Source organism: Notamacropus eugenii, chromosome X (genome assembly GCF_028372415.1).
Source record: "Notamacropus eugenii isolate mMacEug1 chromosome X, mMacEug1.pri_v2, whole genome shotgun sequence".
NCBI lineage: Eukaryota > Metazoa > Chordata > Mammalia > Diprotodontia > Macropodidae > Notamacropus > Notamacropus eugenii.
In genome coordinates, this window is record NC_092879.1 from 1,125,255 (window position 1) to 1,145,273 (window position 20,019).

General features: G+C 47.7%; 1 protein-coding gene across 3 annotated transcripts in view; it reads right to left on the reverse strand.

The window, feature by feature from the left end:
• LOC140516005 (uncharacterized) overlaps positions 1-20,019 on the reverse strand; it is a 28,934-nt gene that overhangs the window by 624 nt on the left and 8,291 nt on the right. The window contains exons 4-13 of one of the 3 annotated variants that reach the window (XM_072626914.1): positions 18,438-18,489; positions 17,891-17,999; positions 16,793-16,844; positions 14,543-14,669; positions 10,415-10,545; positions 10,080-10,281; positions 9,603-9,965; positions 8,196-8,326; positions 5,122-5,176; positions 4,831-4,905 (exon numbers count right to left, since the gene is read on the reverse strand). In XM_072626914.1, coding sequence (XP_072483015.1) covers positions 4,831-4,905; positions 5,122-5,176; positions 8,196-8,326; positions 9,603-9,965; positions 10,080-10,281; positions 10,415-10,545; positions 14,543-14,669; positions 16,793-16,844; positions 17,891-17,999; positions 18,438-18,489 — 1,297 coding nt within the window. Of the gene's footprint in view, positions 1-4,830; positions 4,906-5,121; positions 5,177-8,195; positions 8,327-9,602; positions 9,966-10,079; positions 10,282-10,414; positions 10,582-14,542; positions 14,670-16,792; positions 16,845-17,890; positions 18,000-18,437; positions 18,490-20,019 lie in introns of all 3 variants that reach the window. The other 2 variants (XM_072626913.1, XM_072626912.1) reach the window with 2 other exon arrangements.

A 20,019-nucleotide genomic window follows, 5' to 3' on the forward strand; every position in this document is an offset into this window, starting at 1 on the left:
ATTGACCAAATTAAAAGAAGAGGAAATAAAATACTTCAATAACTCCATTTCAGAAAAAGAAACTGAAAAAACCACCAATTAACTCCTTAGGAAAAAATACAGAGCCAGATGGATTTACAAGTGAATTCTATCAAACATTTAAAGACCTACTAATTCCAATACAATATAGACTACTTGGGAAAATAAGTGAAGAAGGCGTCCTACAAGATTCTTTTTATAATGCAAAGATGGGGCTGATACATAAACCGAGAAGAGACAAAACAGGGAAGGAAAATTATAGAGGGGCAGAGCCAAGATGGCACAGTAGAAAGACACTCATATTCTAACTCTTCCCCCACAGCCCATAAAATACCTGTAAAAAGTTAGTCTCACCAAACTCTAGAGCACTTTCTAGTGCCCTAGAATGACAGAGTGAAAGACATTTCCAGCCCAGGGTGACCTGGAAGGTTGAAGGGACAGGTCAGTCACACCTGACGTGGGATAGTGTGTAGTGCGGGCTTGGTAGCACAGCACCTGGAGCAGTGGGACAAAAGCAAGTCACAGGGGCGGGGTCCCTATAGTAGCAGTGGAGATTTCCAGATCCCTCAACTCAAAAAGGTCAAATAGAGCTTCAGGGGTCAGTGAGAGGGCTTTTCCTAAGGGCGGGAGGAGAGCAAGGTCCCGCCTGGCCCCAGCCCCAGGTGGCAATGGTGGTCATGGTGGTGGCAGCAGCAGCAGCGTCCCTTTCTGGAGGTCTCAGCCTAAAGGCCCTGGGGAAATTGAGCAGCTGATTTGAACCTCAGCTGCTAGCAGGCCAGAGAGTAAACTCCTCTCCCTTGATTGTGCCACCTTCAAGGAACTGAGAACTTACAGGTCCCCAGAATATACCCTCCTCTTGACAAAGGACTCAAAATTCAAGTAACTGGCTGGGAAAATTTCCAAAAAAGGGGAAAAAATAAGACTACAGAAGGTGGCTTTCTTGGTGAACAGGTACTTCCTTCCATCCTTTCAGATAGGGAAGAACAATGTTTACCATCAGAGGCCTCCAAAATAAATATGCAACGGTCTCAGGCCATGGAAGAGCTCAAAAAAGATTTTGAAAATCAAGTGAGAGAGGTGGAAGGAAAAATTGGGAAGATAAGTGAGAGTACACAAGAAAATCATGAAAAGCGAGTCAACAGTTTGCTAAAGGAGACCCCAAAAAATGCTGAAGAAAATAACACCTTTAAAAATAGGCTAATTCAATTGGCAAAAGAGGTCCAAAGAGCCAGTGAGGAGAACAATGCTTTAAAAAGCAGAATTAGCCAATGGGAAAATAGGTTCAAAAGCTCACTGAAGAAAATAGTTCTTTACAAATGAGAATGGAGCAGATCAAAGCTAATGACTTTATGAGAAACCAAAAGAATGAAAAAATAGAAGATAATGTGAAATACCTCATTGGAAAAACAACTGACCTAGAAAATAGATCCAGGAGAGACAATTTAAAAATTATGGGACTCCCTGAAAACCATGATCAGAAAAAGACCTTAGACTTTATCTTCCAAGATATTATCAAGGAAAACTGCCCTGATATTCTAGAACCAGAGGGCAAAATAAATATTGAATGAATCCACTGATCACCTCCTGAAAGAGATCCAAAAAGAGAAATGCCTAGGAATATTGCAGCCAAATTCCAGAGTTCCCAGGTCAAGGAGAAAATATTACAAGCAGCCAGAAAGAAATAATTAGAGTACTGTGGAAATACAATCAGGATAACACAGGATCCTGCAGTTTCTACATTAAGGGACCGAAGTGCTTGGATTATGATATTCCAGAAGTCAAAGGAACAGGGATTAAAACTAGAAGTCACCTACCCAGGAAAACTGAGTATAATACTTCAGGGGAAAAAGTGGGCATTCAGCGATATAGAGGACTTTCAAGCATTCTTGATGAAAAGACCACAACTGAATAGAAAATTTGACTTTCAAACACAAGAATCAAGAGAAGCATGAAAAGGTAAACAGCAAAGAGAAGTCATAAGGGACTTACTAAAGTTGAACTGTTGACATTCCTACATAGAAAGATGATATTTGTAACCCTTGAGATTTTTCTCAAAATTGGGGTAGTTGGAGGGATTATACACATACACACACACATACACGTATATATCTATTTATAGACATATATAGATACATATGTATATATATGGAGAACACAGGGTGAATTGAATGGGAAGGGATCATATCTAAAAAAATAAAATTAAGGGGTGAGAGAGGAATATATTGGGAGGAGAAAGGGAGAAATGGAATGGGGCAAATTATCTCTCATAAAAGAGGCAAGAAAAAGCTTTTGCAATGGAGGGGGAAAGGGGGTAAGTGTGAGGGATAAAGTGAAGGTTACTCTCATAACATTTGCCTCAAGGAAGGAATGACATGCACACTCAATTTGGGATGAAAGCTCATCATACACAACAGGAAAGTAGGGGAGAAGGGGATAAAGAGAGTGGAAGGGGATGATGGAAGGGAGGGCAAATGGGAGGAAGGTCCAATCACAAGCAAACACTCTTGGGGAAGGACTAGGTCAAAAGAGAGAGTAGAAGAAATGGGGGCAGGATAGGATAGAGGGAAATATAGTTAGTATTACACAACATGACTATTACGGAAGTCATTTGTAAAACTACACATATCTAGCCTATATTGAATTGCTGGCCTTCTCAGTGGGGATGGGTGAGGAGGGAGGGAGGAAGAGAAGTTGGAACTCAAAGTTTTAGAAACAAATGTTGAGAATTGCTTTTGTGTACAACTGGGAAATAAGAAATAAATGTAATGGGGTATAGACATTTATCCTGCCCTACAAGACAAGAGAGAAGATGGGGATAAGGGAAGGGAGGGATGTTAGGAGGGAAGGTAGATTGGGGAAGGGGCAATCAGAATGCTCAGCGTTTTGGGGTGTGGGAGGGGAGAGATGGGGAGAACATTTGGAACTCAAAATTTTGTGGAAATGAATGTTGAAAACTAAAAATAAATAAATAAACATTAAAAAAAGAAAATTATAGACTCATTTCCCTAGTGAATATACATGAAAAATTTTAAATAAAAGATTAGCCAAAAGATTACTGCAACCCATCATGAGGACAATACACTGTGACCAGGTACGATTTATGTCAGGAATGCAGGGCTGGCTCCATATTAGGAAAACTATCAGCATAATTGACCATATCAAGAGCAAAACTAACAGAAACCATATAAATATCTCAGTAGATGCTGAAAAAGCTCTTGAGAAAATACAACACCCATTCCTATTAAAAACAACTGAGAAAATAGGAATACATGGAGACTTCCTTAAAATGATAAGTAGCATCTACCTAAAACCATAAGCAAGCATTATATGTAATGGGGATAAGGTAGAAGCATTTCCAATAAAATCAGAAGTTAAACAAGGATGTCCATTATCATCACTGCTATTCAATACGTTATTCAATACTGCTTTAGCAATAAGAGAAGAAAAAGAAATTGAAGGAATTAGAATAGGCAAAGAAGAAACTAAGTTATCACTTTTTGCAGATGATATGATGATATACTTACAGAATCCTAGAGAATCAAGTAAAAAACTACTTGAAATAACAAAATACTTGAAAGCTACTCGAAATAATAAACAAAATTAGCAAAGTGGCAGGATATAAAATAAACCCATATAAACTATCAGCATTTCTATACATTACTAACAAAGCCCAACAGCAAGAGACAGAGAAATTCCAGTTAAAGTTAACGTGGATATTATAACATATTTGTGAGTCTACCTCCCAAAACATACCCAAGAACTGTAAGAACACAATTACAAAATATTTTTCACACAAATAGTCAGATCTAAATAATTGGAAAAATATCAGTTGCTCCTGAGGAGGAGGAGGTAATACAATAAAAATTACAATTCTGCCTAAATTAATTTGCTTATTCAGTGCCATTCCAATCTAACTACAAAAAAAGGTTATAGAGCTAAAACAAATAATATTAAAAGTCATCGGAAAGAACAAAAGGTCCAGAATGTCAAAGTCATTAATGACACAAAATGCAAGAGAAGGTCACCTAGCCATACCAGATCTTAAATTGTATTGTAAAACAGCAATCATCAAAATTACTTCTTACTGGCTAATAAATAGCCAGCGAAATAGGTTAGATACACATAGGTGGAATAGGTGGACCAGTGGAATAGGTTAGATACACAAGACACAGTAGTCAATGATTATAGTAATTTACTGTTTTATAAACCTAAAGACCCCAGCTTCTGAGATAAGAACTCACTGTTTGACAAAATCTGCTGGAAAAACTGCAAAATAGCATGATGAGAACAGCCATAGACCAACATCGTACAACATATAGGAAAGCAAAATCAAAACGCATACATGATGTTGATATAGAGGTTGATACAATGAGCAAATTGGGACAGAAAGGAATAGTCTACCTGTCAGACTTTGGGAGAATGGAGAAATTTTATGACTAAAGAAGAGAAATAGAACATTATGAAATGTTATCCACATCTAGAGAAAGAACTTGGGAGGCTGAATGGAGTTGGAAGCATATTATTTGCTCTCCTTTTCTCTTGTTGTTTTGTTTTGTTTCTTCCTTCTCATAGTTTCTCCCTTTGGTTCTATTTCTTCTTTACAACATGACTAATACTGAAAATAGGTTTAATATGAATGTATGTGTAGAGCCTACAGCAAAGTGCATGCTGTCTTGGGGTGAGAGGAGGGGAGAGATAGGGAGAAAATTTGGAACTCAAAATCTTATAGAAGTGAATGCTGAAAACTAAAAATAAATAAACAAATTTGTAAATATACCCACACACTCACATACGCGAGAACATGTTACTGACCCAGGCAGCAGCTGCAGTGTCCATGGCCTCCTCCTGCAGCTTCTGTTTCTCCTGCTCCTGGTGCTGACACTCCTCCTGGAACCAACAAAGTATAGGTGTGAGCCCTGGAAACTCACCCAAGGTGCTGCCCTCCACCTCCTGTCCCGTTCCCAGAAAAAGCCTGAGTGGCCAGCGGCAGTAGCCTTAGAACGGGCCATGGGGAGAAGGGGCACAGCTGTAGTCACAACCTAGGACCCGTCAGTGCACAGATGAGGAGACCGAGGCCACTCTAGGTCCCACTCAGTGCCTCACCTTCTCCTTCTTCTCCTGTTGTTCCTTCAATAATCTCGCCTTCTCTTGCTGATCCCTGAAAACCAAGAGCCCAACCTCGTCAAGTCACCAGCAGGAAGAGGGGATGGGGCAGAGAGCTGACCTTGACCCAAAGCCCACCCCACAGCACCATCTGCCACTATCCCCAGGGCTTAACACACCACTTACTGCTGTTGCAGCCAAGACACAGGCCTAGAGGGCAGGGCCTGGTTTGTTTCTGTCTGGGTACCCCTATACCAAGTGTCTTCTACATAGCAGGGACTTAATAAGTGCTCAATGAATTGAAATGTATTTTCTGTTCTATCTTTTCCAAGGACATTCCCAAACATTCTTCTGCCAGAGGAAAGGTGGCATATAAGTGCCTAAGCCCTCCTTTCTCTCTCCAGCACCACATACATTTCACCACTTATTCCAACCTGAGACACTGATGAAGGAGCTGGGAACCAGCACTGCTTCCCAACAGAACATCCCTCCCTGTATAGTTCTCAGAATAGGTGCCATGGCTCAGGCTCCCAACTGATGCACTTGGAAGACCTTATAGAGATCGTTCAGAGATCAAATTAGACTGAGTGTAAAGAGTTATGAAACCAAAAGAAATGATTAGTGTAAGAGATGCATAAATATACATGCAAGTATAGGGAAGCAATTTCATATCTGGACCAGGAATTTCATCAGAGGAAGGGAACTTAGTGTTGAAACTGCCCCACCCAATGTAGATGGGTCCACATGTTAAAGATGATGCAAGTTAAATGAGTAGGTATGAAGCAAGGGCACACAACCTGTCTTGACCCCATCCCTCCTCTTTCCTTATAGCTGTCCACCTTGACCTCTGACTTCTAACAGTCCAAAATGTTAAAAGGATTGTAGCTACAGAATGCTACAGGGTCTCCTTAATGAGCCAAAGAATCAGTCAAGAGATTGGCTTAAAAATGAGTATAACAATCCTACAGAGGGGGAAAAAAATTAACGCTTAATAGAAAACACAGGACTCAAGAGAAACACAGAAGGTCAAGAAAACAAGTGGTTATTGATTGACGTGTGTAACACGCCTGGAGATGCCTCTGCCATCTGGGTACAGTCAGACTCACTTGTTCCAGTAAAGGTCAAGAATAATGCCAACTAAGAAAAATTTTAACTAGAAGAGATGGGACAAAATTGAAGCAATTCTCACTTAAATAAGCCAGCCACTTGGAAAAAGTGCAAAGTGGACAAGATCAGCATTTTCCTACAGAAGTCTTGCTGTAAAAGGAACCCAAGAGTCCACACTTGATCTCCTCATCAAGTGAAGAGACGCCAGGTAAAAATACAAAGTGATCTGTAAAGTCTCATGCAGAACCAGGGTGGAAGGTTAATTAGGAGCAGGGATACCTCAGAAAACAGCATGAAAACAAGCATATATGGGATGTGGCTGGAGAGCCCAAGTAAGTGCATCATCCTGCAAGCATCTAAGGCTGGAACTAGAACATCAAACAGATGGAAAAAAAATAGAAAAGATTTAGTGAGTTCTCTAGGCTTTTTTAATTCTTTAACTTCTCAGGTCTTTCTGTGCTACCTGAGGAAGTAGAAAGGGCTCTCAGACACAACGAGAGGCCACAGTTACAAGGGGGAGAGGCTGGAACCACACAGACACAGTGGAAGTATCTCTACCACAGAGGGAACAAGACGACTGGGGGAGGGCTGATCAAAATGTGATCTGCGAGTGTGACAGAATGTTCCCATGCAGCAAGAAATGACCAATGAGACATTCAGGAAGACCTGGGAAGACTCCGATGACCTGGCACTGAGAGAAGTCCCAGGAGTTCAGGCACGATGACAGAATGGTGTCAGCTCAAAAGCCTAAGGAAAGGACAACAGACTAAACAGTCATAGCAATCCCTCTTGTTCCCACAATGCTGCCCAAATGGGGTTGGTGTAGCTTATCTTTCCTTTCAATTCAATGGGTGGAGGAAAGGAAGCATATCTGTCAAAGACAATAATGAAACTTATTTTTAAAATACATAAATAAAAATAAACACTTCCTTGGACTTGAATCCTTCTGCCAACAATTACTAATCATCTAATAATCAAGTCTCATAAAAAGCCTAAGCCTCAGTTTCCTTTTCCACAAGATGGGGTTAATACCTGCAAATGTATACCTCTCAAAACAGTTGTGAGACCTTAAAAAAGTGAAGGAGACTCAGCCTAGCTGCCCACACTGGAAAACAAAGTAGGCAAAGAATACATCCTGCCCTGATTATCCCATACAGGTAGACTGTCACCCCAATGGGTACATATACAAATGAAGGAGAAAGGCCTTAACTTAGCATCTGCTCTAGACTGAGTGTGAGGGATCAAGGCTCTTACTTGTGGTCAAAGAACAAAGGAGAGATGGCCTGTCCAAGGGAAGACGGTGAACTGGGCCCAGAATGGTGAAGGAAGAATGCAGCAGAATAGCATCGGTTTGGGGAATCGTGCAGATCCTCTGTGACACCAACTGCTCCCTGATCTGAAAATCCATCATTTCCAAGACCCTGCCCTGCCACCAACACAACCACAAGCTCAGGATCCCCCCAAAATGGTGGGCAACTATGGACCAGGGCCCACCATGACCCCGTGAACTTCAAGACAGAGTTCAATTATCACCCTGTTTTCAGGAAAAGAAACTGAGTCTTAGAGGAGGGAAGGGATGGGCATAAGGCCATACTGAGAGTAAAAGATACAGCCAAGACACAGGCCTAGATCTCACCGTAGTCCAGAACATCCCTATCAAGCCCCCCGTCCAAGCAGAGTTTGGCAAAGCCCCCGGGAGTCTGCTGGGATCTCATTCACACTCAGTCTCTCTCAGTCACGTACACACCCAATCCTGCTCACACACATTCACTATCTCACAGCCCCTCTCTCACACATACCCTCACACTCACACACTCACAGTCTCTCTCACACACATAGTCTTCTCTCTCTCTCTCTCTCTCTCTCACACACACACACACACACACACACACACACACACACAAACACACACAAACAAAACACACACACAGAGGTGGGGAAGGCATGGCAAGTGGGGAGGCCCTCACCACTCAGCCTGAAACCAGTCAAGGACTAGCTGCTGCTCCCAGATCCCTGGGGCCTCATCCTTCTGCTGCAGAAGCTCCTGTTCCTTCTCCTCATTTTGCAGCTGCTCCTGGTACCTTCCCTCTTCCTTCTCCTGGAGGTGGGAAAGAGAGGGAGCCCTGTCAGGCAGGCTGGGCGGGGAAGGCCAGGGTCAGGGCGAAGTGGGAAGAGCAAAATAACTCCGGGCCCCTTCAAGCTCTAAGTCAAAGATTGTACATGAACCATCAATGAGTCCAAATTGCCAAAGTGCCCACATTTGACTGGGGAATGAATATTCTGGGCTAAAGAACAATTTGGCTTAGCCCCCCAGAAAGGAACAGGTGAGGGAGGGAAAGCACTCATCCCAGAAAGAAGCCCCCTTCTCCTTTTTGTTACCCATGGGGTGAAGGGCGGAGAACTGTCAGGAGTCTTTTCCCTCAGTCCCCTCCTCGCTTGTGGGGCTGGACCCTTGTGAGCATAAGCAAAGTGGGATTTTTGTAGTTTTCTTTTTGGAGTTCAGTTTCCCAGGCTCAGGCTAAATTGTGAGGATCTGAGGGATTAATCTCCTTTGACCCCTGATGATTGACAGCTGTGCTGAGTCATATAGGTTTCATGCCTTCAGGCTCTGAGCCAATCAGGTCTTTGTTACATGTTCTGAGAGGCTGGTATTTGGCTTTGGGGGCTTGCTCATGAGAAGGACCTTTTGATTCCCTGGATGGGACTCTGGGTAGCCATTTGTTAAGAGCCCCCCAGCTACTCAGAGGTTGGTGCTGTCCCATCAGGAGGTGTATGAAGGTGGTTGTGTTACTTTGTTCAGGCAGTTGGAGCACTGTCTGTTGATCTTTGTGCCAATTTTTCTGCTTGTGTTTTCTATACTCACTTTTTTCAACTTATCTGTAATTAAAGTAGGACTGTTGACCCCTTTAAATTTGTCTTTCCCTTAGAAAAGCAGATCAAAAAACCTGTGCCAGAGATCACCCTGTGTGCTAGGGTGGTTGTTGCTGCAGTCCTATGCCAAGGAAGAATGACAATGACTATGGCATTTCTAGGGTGCTTGGCTTGGGTCAGCCTCTCTGTTCCTTACCAACGATTCTGGGAGGCAAATGGAATTTTATGGAAGAGGCAACTGAGGCAGGCAACAGTTAAGTGACCTGGCCAGGGTCGCTCAATTACTAAATGTTGAGGCAGATCTGAATTTGGGTGTTCCTGACTCAAAGCCCAACACGCTGGGCTCTACAACTAGCTGCCCCACAAGGAAGGTCCCTTGTCCTATGGGGACTAAGGAACTGAGGATGGACAACTCTGCTCCTGCCTCCCTAGGCCTCCATCCTTCCCCACCCACTGGGGCTTCCTTCCTAGGATGTCCCAGTCCAATGCTTCATCCCCCTTACCTGCTGGAGCCTCTTCAACCTCCAGACCTCAACCTCCTGCATCCGCTTCTGATTCTCAGCCTCCTGCATCCTCCTCCAGACCTCAGCCTCCTGCATCTGTCTCCAGGCCTCAGCCTCCTGCTTCCACTTCCAGACCTCAGACTCCTGCATTCGCATCCTGGCCTCAGCCTCCTGCATCTGCCTCCAGGCCTCGGACTCCTGCATCCGCCTCCAGGCCTCAGCCTCCTGCTTCCGCCTCCAGACCTCAGACTCCTGCATCTGCCTCCAGATCTTGGCCTCCTGCATCTGCCTCCAGGTCTCAGCCTCCTCCAGCTTCTTGGACACTTTCTTCCCAGCTTTCTCAGTCTGCCACCCATCCTTTACCTGCCAGAACCCCCAAGACAGCTGGTCAGCTCCCATTAGGTCAGACCCCTGCCCAGCCCAGCCCCATGCAGTCAGCACCCCCCTCAGGATCCAGGACCCAGAGTCGCCAGTGACCTCCTCATTCTTCTCCAGCTGAGTAGGATCTTGCACCAACTGATCCAGGTTCTGCACCAGCTGAGCTGGGTCCTTCTCCAACTGAACTGGGTCCTTCTCCAGCTGAGCCAGGTACTGCTCAGGGTGGTTCTTCTCCTCTATCTCCAGCTGTTCTGCCCACTCCTGGGCCTGCCCAACCTTCTGAAAGAACTCTTCTAGGTTCCTAGGGGTACAAGGAGGAATGGACTTGTCCCTGGGCTTGGAGACCCCCTCCATCCTACTCTGGCACCCCCATTCCCCAAGGCCTCGCCAAGAGCCAGGGAGTGGGCAGTGGCAAGACAGGGGCAGATGCTCACCGCTTCATTTCCTCCAGATGTACATGCTTGACCTCTTCCAGGTGTGGGAGCTTGTCCTTCTCCATCTTCTGCTTTCTCAGCAGCTCCTCCTCCTCCTTTCTCAGGTTCTCCAGCCACTGCTGCTCCTTCTCCTTAAGATGGACAGAGGGATGGAGGGAAGGGCTGGCCTGGCAATGAGGGAGCAGTGGACAGGCAGGGACTGCAGCCACCCTTCCCCACCTTCCTGTGCAATGCCCACCTTCACCCAGCCCAGCTGCCTGGAACACAACAAGGGATGTGTCATAGGCAGGAATTGAACCCAGATCTGAGATCAGCCATCTCTCCACTTGCTGTAATGAATATTATTGACACAAATGAGATCAAAGAAATGGAGGAGGTTACTGCCCATGCCCAGAGCTGCAGGCACAATGGGTGCCCTGTCTCCTGCCAGTGTGGCTGCCCTGGATCAGCTCAGCTACTTAACTGTCCAGGTGGGCTTGGGCCACTGCTCCTCCTCTGAGATCTAATATTTACCATCTGCAAAGTGGACTTGTTGTCCTTCAGCCACACCCCTCCTGTGGCAGCCGCCCAGAAACCCTCCTGCAACACCTAGAGCTCCAGGCTTGGGGTCTGCCCTGGCTTCTCCTGATAGACACGGTTGAGGCATCCCTAGTCAGCCTCAGGGGACCACTGACCCAGAAGGACAAAGGGCTTAGCCAAGACCACATGGGCAGAACACAGCAAGCCAGTGTTCATGAGAAATGGAAAGAGATGGTGTCTCCACACAGATATAGGGAAGTGGATTTCCTTGCAACAGATATATACCTCGAGTCAGGAGAAAAGCAAAAAAAGGTCGCAATGACACCAGTCTCATCTGGGGCTGGAAGTCAAGAATGAGGCGCAGGGTAAAACAGGCTTAAAGTTTGCATGCTTAACTACTTCATGAAGGTCACCTTCTCCTTCCAGAGAGGAGTTATAGCTGATTTAAATGAACATGTGATGGATATGGAGGGAGGAAAACATATCAAGGTGAACCATGAGGGAAGTGTGCAGGAAAGTCGTACACCTCAGAGTACTCAGTCAATGAGGAAATGGGGGAGGGACCTTGTGTTTCAGGACAGGGACACAGTTGCTTCCTCTGGCTTCTGGAGGTGTGTGTCTGCCTTAGCAGCATACCTGCTTCTTTCGAGAACCTATACAGACAAACTTGCCTCATCTACCTCGTCTTTGCTTTTCCTCTAGAAATTTTATTCATAACATTCAGACCCCCGAAAAGCTATGGGCAGAGTCTCATCTGGTGGTGTGAACAAATGATACATCCCAGCGGACCCGAGAACAACAGCCCACCAGCCCGAGTGGGAGGCAGTCCCCACAAGTGGCTGGGAGGGACAGGGAGCAGCTTTCTCATGCCCCTCGTCCCCATGTCCATAAAGAAGTCACTGTCCCACTGTTCTGGGAGAGCCACCCCCTCACTGCTGCCCCGAGGGCCTCTCAGTGGGTTGGGACCTCTCTGGCCAGGCACTTCCGGGGCACCCCTTCTGAGGAAGGGCCGAGGAGAGCTGGTGGAGCTTGGCCTGAGAAATCTATCCTATGAGGGCCCATGGAGGGAGCTACAGAAAGAGGAGAAGCAAAAAGAGGGGGTGTCCTGTGGAGAAAGGATTATCTCTGCTCTACCACCCTCAGGCAGCAAGATCAGAAACCTCAAAATTATCAGGAGGCCAACAAGAACAGAAAACGCAGCTTTCTAATTTAACTCACTTGCACATTCACTTGGGGTCTACCAGGGTCGAGCATCATGCCAACAATAAAAGACACCCCACCTTTTACAAACAGCAAAAGCTGTTCAAAAATGTAACAAACTGCCTAGTGAAGTAGTGATCTCCCGATGCGCTGAGGTGTTCAAGTCAAGGCTAGACAGATGAGCACAAGTTTGTACGCTGCGGAGGGAATGCCTCCCTCTGACAGAACTTAGGGCCAGAAACTTCTCTGGCTCCAAGGACCCCCTGCAGTCAACTCACCCACAGACACTCACGGCCAAAGTATCTCTCCCTCCACAGGGGCACAGAGGAGGAATCTAAGGTTTTCCACAAGGATATCGCTGCAGCTCCCCAGGTTCCCCAGGGTTTCCAGAACTAGACAAGGAAATAGCCTACAAATGGGTGGTTTCTGCGAGGCCAGGGGGCATTGCCACTCCATTTCTCCAGCAAGAAAGCCCACTCTAGAAGTGATGTGACACGAGCAGGTGGGCTCCTGTCCCTATGCCTCCCAGAGGCACCCATCCTGGGCTCAAGGGAGAAGAGCCCTGCCCTCCAGCTCAGCTGCACCAACATGGCACATTGGAGCTACCCTAACCCTAACCCTAACCCTCACCCTAGGGTGGAGGCGGCCACCGTAGCAGCAGCATCCACTTTGGAGCCATCAGAGTAAAGATCCTGGGGGAATCGAGCACCTGATCTGGGTCTCAGCCCTGAATGGCAGTCCTGGGGTGAGGAAGAGCACTGGCATGGTGGAGCTGGTGGAGGGTCTGGAGAGGAAATCCTACTCACAAATCCTGGGCAGAAAAGAGTGCTTGTGGTTGCTCACAGACCAGGAAAGGAGGAAACTCCTCTCCCTTGATTGTGCCACTGTGGAGGAATTGAAAACTTACAGGTCTCTAGAGTATACCCTCCTCTTGACAAAGGACTCAAAAGTCAAGTAACTGGCTAGGAAAATGCCGCAAAAAAAGGAAAAAAAAAATAAGACTATATAATGTTACTTTTTGAGTGAACAAGTATTTTCTTGCATCCTTTCAAATAAGGAAGAACAAAGAACACAATCAGAGGAAGACATCAAAAATCAAGGCTTATACATCCAAAACCTTCAGAAAATATGCAATGGTCCCAGGTCATGGAACAGCTCAAAAAGGATTTTGAAAATCAAGTAAGAGAGGTGAAGGAAAAATTGGGAAGAGAAATGAGAGCAATACAAGAAAATCATGAAAAACGAGTCAACAGTTTGCTAAAGGAGACCCAAAAAAAGGCTAAGGAAAATAACACCTTTAAAAATAGACTAACCTAAATGGGAAGAGAGGTCCAAAAATCCAAAGAGAAGAAGAATGCTTTAAAGAACAGAATTAGCTAAATGGAAAAGGAGGTTAAAAATCTCATTGAAGTAAATAGTTCCTTAAATATTAGAATGCAGCAGCTGGAAGCTAGTGACTTTATGAGAAACAAAGAAATTACAAGACAAAACCAAAACAATGAAAAAATAGAAGATGATGTGAAATATCTCATTGGAAAAACAACTGACCTGGAAAATAGATCCAGGAGAGACAACTTAAAAATTATGGGACTAACTGAAAGCCATGATTTAGGAATATTGGAGCCAAATTCCAGAGTTCCCAGATCAAGTAGAAAATATTGCAAGCAGCCAGAAAGAAACAATTCAAGTATTGTGGAAACACAATCAGGATAACACAAGATCTAGCAGCTTCTACATTAAGGGATTGAAGGGCGTGGAACAGGATATTCCAGAAGTCAAAGGAACTAGGACTAAAACCAAGAATCACCTACCCAGCAAAACTGAGTAGAATACTTCAGGGGAAGAAATGGTCTTTCAATGAAATAGAGGACTTTCAAGCATTCTTGATGAAAAGACCAGAGCTGAAAAGAAAATTGGACTTGCAAACACAAGAATGAAGAGAAGCATGAAAAGGTGAACAGCAAAGAGAAGTCAGAAGGGACTTACTAGAGTGCCAGCATCAAAGCTGACTCTTGTCTACACCAGACCTCTGGCTCGCCTAAGGCACTGCCTGGACCACTGCACAGCCCAGCTCCCCAGGAAGGCTTCCACCCCCAAACTGCACTTGCAGCTCTGGTGGAACTTGCAGGCACAGCCCAAGCAGAGAAGACTGCCCCCAGCCCTGAGGCTGACCTTGGCGTCCACCTGGTACAGAGCACTGCATCTGATGCAGTGTGATGCATGATGCTGGTGCAGCTGGCTGAGGTCAGTGTCAGGAGCATCTGGTGCTTCTGTACCATGTGTAGGAAGGTCCATGGGGGCACATCAGCTGCCAAAGGGGATGGGGATGAGGATGAAGGTGTATGGGTGTGATAATGGTGCAGCGGCCACTATTGAACCCAGGAGACTGGGCATGTGTAAGTGCCTCACCTTCCTGACCTTGCTGCGAGGGCAGATGGTGGAAGGCATCCTGGTTCTAGGAGTGAGGACCTCACCGTCCATGCAGTCCCCGTTCTCATTCAGCTCTCTGACGGCCTGCTTGTAGACCCGCTTCCGCCTGTGAGGGGCAGAAGTAGTGCCAATGGGGGACTGGGCAGGAGGACAACAGCCCCTCCCATGACCCTGGGGCCCCTCCTCAGCTCAGATGGGGCCCAAGCAGGCAGGCCATGACAGGTAGAGTCTTCTCAGGCTTCCCCTCCCTCTGTTTACTAGGCCTGGGCCACATCTTCAGTCACCATGGCCAGCAGGCCATGGGGACCCCAGTTCTAGAAGGCTCTGTGCCAGGTCTGGGGGGAGGGTACAATGCGAAGCAGGCTCTGCCTGCTCTCGTGGAACTTACCGTCTGGCAAAGGGAGAAGAGGCCAACAGGGAGGATGATAAGTCTCGCCCACTACTGATGGGGTGCTTGGGTCCATGTGCTTGGGCCCCAATTATAAAATCACATTTTTCTCTAAAAATCACATTTCTCTCTAAAAATCTCATTTCTCCCTGACCTCAAAACGCTATCCAAGGCAGTTTCTCCTGAGTCCAAGGACACAGCCTGCCCCAGCAACAACCGTTATCTCCCTTCCTGATACAGCAGCCAGGTGCACCTACAGAACTTATTGGTCTGAACCACTTGTGCACTGGCTGAGCTGGCTGTGTTCTGGGTCATCACCACATTTAGTACTCACTGACCAATCGTATGTATCAGATTTAGACATACGTAGATTCCCTTACATTTATCTTGTCTAACAAGATATTGATGAGAGTAGCCTGGCATTCTTCAGTCAGCCCTGACCATTAGGTGACTTAGTGACATTTCAGACCTAAAACCACACCTCCATGTAGGCCCCCCACCTTGGGATATTTACTGATGAACTCTGGGTAAAATACTTGTGCAGTAGATACCAAAAGTGCATGGTCCTTTAAGTACTAACTACTCCCTAATCCCACCCCAAAATATGCAGTTAGCATATTTGGCACGTTTCCTATAGAATATTCTATATAAACATTACCTGTACCCCTCTAAGTTTTCAGGTTCTCTATGAACTCTTGCCCACTGAAAAGCGTAATAAATCTTTACCTTGACCTCAACAATGCTTGAGACAGCAAATTCATTCCAGGTGACATTCCTCTGGTACTCCTGTCTTTGTGGGTTGGTCTCACCCCACCCCTTTCCAGCCCTCATCACTACGACATATCTTCAAATAAATTGAGTATAATTTTTATAAGCACTTCCACCATAAAGAAGCCTTGTATTAGGTTCTGAGGCTTCAGAGGCAAAGATGAAACAGGCCCTGTTCTCGAGAAGCTCACTTTCTACTGGGGAATAGAGCATGTGTGCAGGTCGTGGACGCAGGTCAGGACTTACAAGCTAATGTGAGGAGGGTCTCTCCACTGGAGACCACACCCTCTCCCACAAACCTGCCTGTCAAAGCCTCGAGTGTGGGCTGGCTTAACCAATGTCCTCCATCATGCCCCCAATGCAGCCACCCGATACACCCAAGCATTGTGAAGGTGGAGCCAGAAGGTCCCTGAGGGGCCACTCAATCCAACCAATACAGAAAAAGAAACTGAAGCCCAGAGAAGTGATTTGCCTAAAGTCACACAGTTAGGTTTGTGATCGTATCATCCAGAGATCTTAGGGGATGGCCCAATCCTGTCCTTTCACCTGCCCCACTAAGCAGACTCTTCAACGGATTCTGAGAATGAAGGTAATTTGGACACGAAAGGCAAATTGTATGACAAGAGGAACCTAGGCGTGCCAGGATGGGCTGGGCAGGGCCAAGAGATCACAGCTCTCTGACATGCCTCGTGGCCCCCAAGCTTGGCTCAAAAGCTGCCTTTCCTAGCAGGGTGCCCACTAGAAGCCTCGTTTGGCTCAGTGTATGGGGTCTGGTGTTTCAGAGGTACCCAAGTCCAAGCACCACAAGAACAGGTCCCCAGCCTAGCATCCAGGGCAGATGAGGTGCCAATATCTGCTGACTGATCAAAGCACAGAGCAGTGCTCTAGGGGCATCATGTTCTTGGCCCCTTGGCCCCCTCCTGAGGCTGTCTCAGGTTAGCTGCCAGCCTCGCCCCACTCTTGCCCCAGTATCCTGACCACCACCTCCCCAGCATCTGTCCCATCACCTTCCCAGCATCCTTCCCCCCATCTCCCCAGCATCCTTGAGATCGCGGCCCTGCAGGTCATCATACCCATCATTCTTAGACAGCACCTTGGGTTTGTCTCTTTGGTCCGTCTTCCTCTCTGTGGGGGGAAAATGACCAGGGAAGAATCCCTTATACAAAGCCTGTCACCCCACTCTCTCCTTACATCCTCACCATAGAGGAGCTAATTCAGTCATAGAGCTTGCCCAAAGAGATGACCTGCCCAAGGTCACACTGAGCCCCAGGGAAACAGGTTGCCAGGTGCCCCCCCCCCCCACTCAGGTGTCCTGATGCATTTCGCAGCTGGCAAGTGAGCAGGAGCCCACTGAGGAGCCAAGTCATCATCTGGAGCTAAGATTATAGACAATCCTAAGTGGTCAACCTGGGCTAACCATGAGACCACTCTGTCTGTGGCTGTTGGATCCAGAGGGCTCCATCCTAGCCCCCCTGTCCCCCAGCAGCAGCCTGCCCAACTGGCCTCCTCCCTCTCAGTCCCACCCCACTCCTTCCTTGGACCATGAACCTTTTCCTCATCTGCCCCTGAAGCTACAGCTAGAACCTGTGGCCCACACTTTGCAGGCCATGCCAGGGCTGGCTGCCACAATCCCATGATCCCCTGAGCCTGGCAGCCAGTTTGGACCAGCCTACAATGGTGCCTGTGTAGTGTGACTGCCCGGCCTGGCTTCAAGCTGGAACCACCATCCTACTCTTCCTCCTTCCTTCTCCTCCACAGCTCCTCCCCCTCCTGAGGTCACAATCATCTTCATTTCTTTTAAAGAAAACAGCAAGCTGTTCCTGAGACACCACTGGTGATTCTCAACTGACCCAACAGGTCAGCGTGTGCCCTGGGATGCCCACACTGCCCAACCTGCCCAGGATGGCCCCAAAGGACCATCTCGGGTCATCGAGCTCAGGACAGCCTTCCCGGGAGTGGTTGTCCTGGCAACCCTTACTTTAGAAATGAGGAAACTGAGGACCAGAGTGGGGTGCTTCTGCAGCTTCTTCTTAACTGCCCTCCAGAAAGCAACAAGGGGGTAGAGTGTGAGGAGGGTTCTCAAGTCTGGATTTCACCAGCACAAACAACTACCAACCTCTGGAACCCCTGCTTCCTTCCTATGGCCCACCACCCCAGGAAGGTGCTCTTACCACTGCTGCCACCTGCTTGGCTTCCAGATTCTGGCTGGGCCCTCAGGGTGCTGATGGCAATCTTGTTAGCATTTGGAGGATGTAGAACTCCCTTGGTGCCCTCCGGTGCCTGCAAGCAAGGGCAGAGCACTAGGTTTCATTCTGGCCCAGTCCCTGATACTCCCACTTCCTGAGTCTGAAGCTACCCTCCCCCAAGAGACACTTTCGTTCCCAAACTTACCAGGCCTACCATCCCCTTTTCAGCACCACCCCTGGAAATCTAATTTAACATTTTTTAATTTGAAATTCGCATCATTTCAAACTACTGCCATGCCCCTGGATCATTCCAGTGCCCCCAAGGGGCAGAATCACCCACTTTGAGAGCCTATGGCTTAAATGAACAGCGGTCCTGATCCACAGCACCCAAAGGTAGGGAAAGAGTGAATGTCCTTGGAGGCAGAGGGCATCTCTGGTGGCTAGCCTGGAGTCCAAGAGTGTGTGGCCCTGGAGGCCCTTCCACTGCCCGCCCTTCCACCTGGGGCTCAGGCTCCCATCCCCGGTGCCCTACCACCTCCTGCTGGTTTTCTCTGGCATGTTCCATCTCTTCCTCCTCTTCAGAGCTGAAAGGAAGCAGGGAAAGATTGAAGAACTGCCCAGGCCTCAAACACCAGGAAGAGCGAGCTCCAGGGACGCCATGCCTCCTCCTCACCAGGAAGCTCCCTTCTCCTGGCCCAGGCCGAGCAACCCACCTGTTCACCTATACTGGCAGGGGCACGGGGCAGGGGAGGGATTCTTGTGCAAAGGCATGGGGATGGATGATACAACACTGTTTAGAGGGGAATGGTGAGGCAGCTGGCTGAGCTGGATCAGGGAGGAAGGAGCAGAAAGCCTGCAAAGAGGGCACAAAGCCAGATAGTACCATGCTTTAAAGGACAAACTGGAGTTTTTATTTGATGCTGGCAGTAGGGGGCCTTGGAAGCAGAGATCTGATGGTCAGATCTGATGGCTCCAAGGAAGGCAGAGACCAATGAAGAGGCCACAATAATGGGGAGGGGAGGGAGCTGTGCACAGAGGGGCAGTACTACCCACTGGGGAAGGATCAATGCCTCCCTAGAAGGGCAGATCTGCCCACCAGTACACAGAGCCACCAACAGTCATTACCCTCTCAGGGGCAGGCTGGTGGACTCCCGTGCTGGGTGGACACTCCCACAAACCAGCCACAGGCCTTACTCTCCTTGAGCCTCAGTTTCCTTCTTGTAAAATGAAGGGGTTCAGAGGATCACGGCCTTTGAGCCAAAGGCCACAAGTCCAACTCTTGCCTTTTACAGATGAGGAAACTGAGGCCCAGAGAAGCCATGTGACTCAGGTCAGGTCAAAAGCAGAGCCACCAACACCACCCCCAAGGCCAGCTCTGATCCTGGTGCCAGGGCCCTTTGCATGAGCCTGCAAGACTCTTCCCCTCTCTGACCTCCAACAAATCTGGGGTTCAGGCTTGGGGCTGGAGAAGGACTTTGCTACGGGAGGGATCTCCAGGCTACCTCCCCTGGTGCCCCTGAAGGACATGATAACATGGGCCATGATGGCATCCTCCTGGCAATGATCAGGCCAAGTTCCTAGCAATGGTTGCCTCACCCATGGGGAATGGGGGAACTTCAGTGATGGAGAGAAGCTGTGCTCTCCGGGGGGCTCCACTGGCGTTCAAGCACCAGGGTTAGTAAGCATGAGAAGCCGCTCACTCCCCTTCCCCCTTGGCTCCAGAGGAGACGCAGGTCTTCACAGGGTCTCCCATGTCCCCAACCCCTTGTTCTACTCTCCTCAATGGGGAACTTCAGCATTGCCAACTAAGCATCCACAGGGCAGTCAGGGCCATGAAAGGGTCATAACCCAGGGAGGCCTAGGTGTGGATGACAGCGACCAGGCTGCGTGCAGCAGCTACTGTCCAAGGCTGACCTGAGCCCCATATGGCCCCAAGCATCTGCTCTTGGCCTCTGGCCCTTGGGAGCTGTGGGCTGCGGCATGGTCCAGCCATGGCCTGGAGAGGCCATGAACATGCAGCAGTGCAAGCCAGTGTCAGGGAGTTCTGCTCCTCCTTGAAGGGACTGGAAATCTTTGTGATGATGCCTTTTTATCCCCAGCCCCAGGCCATTACA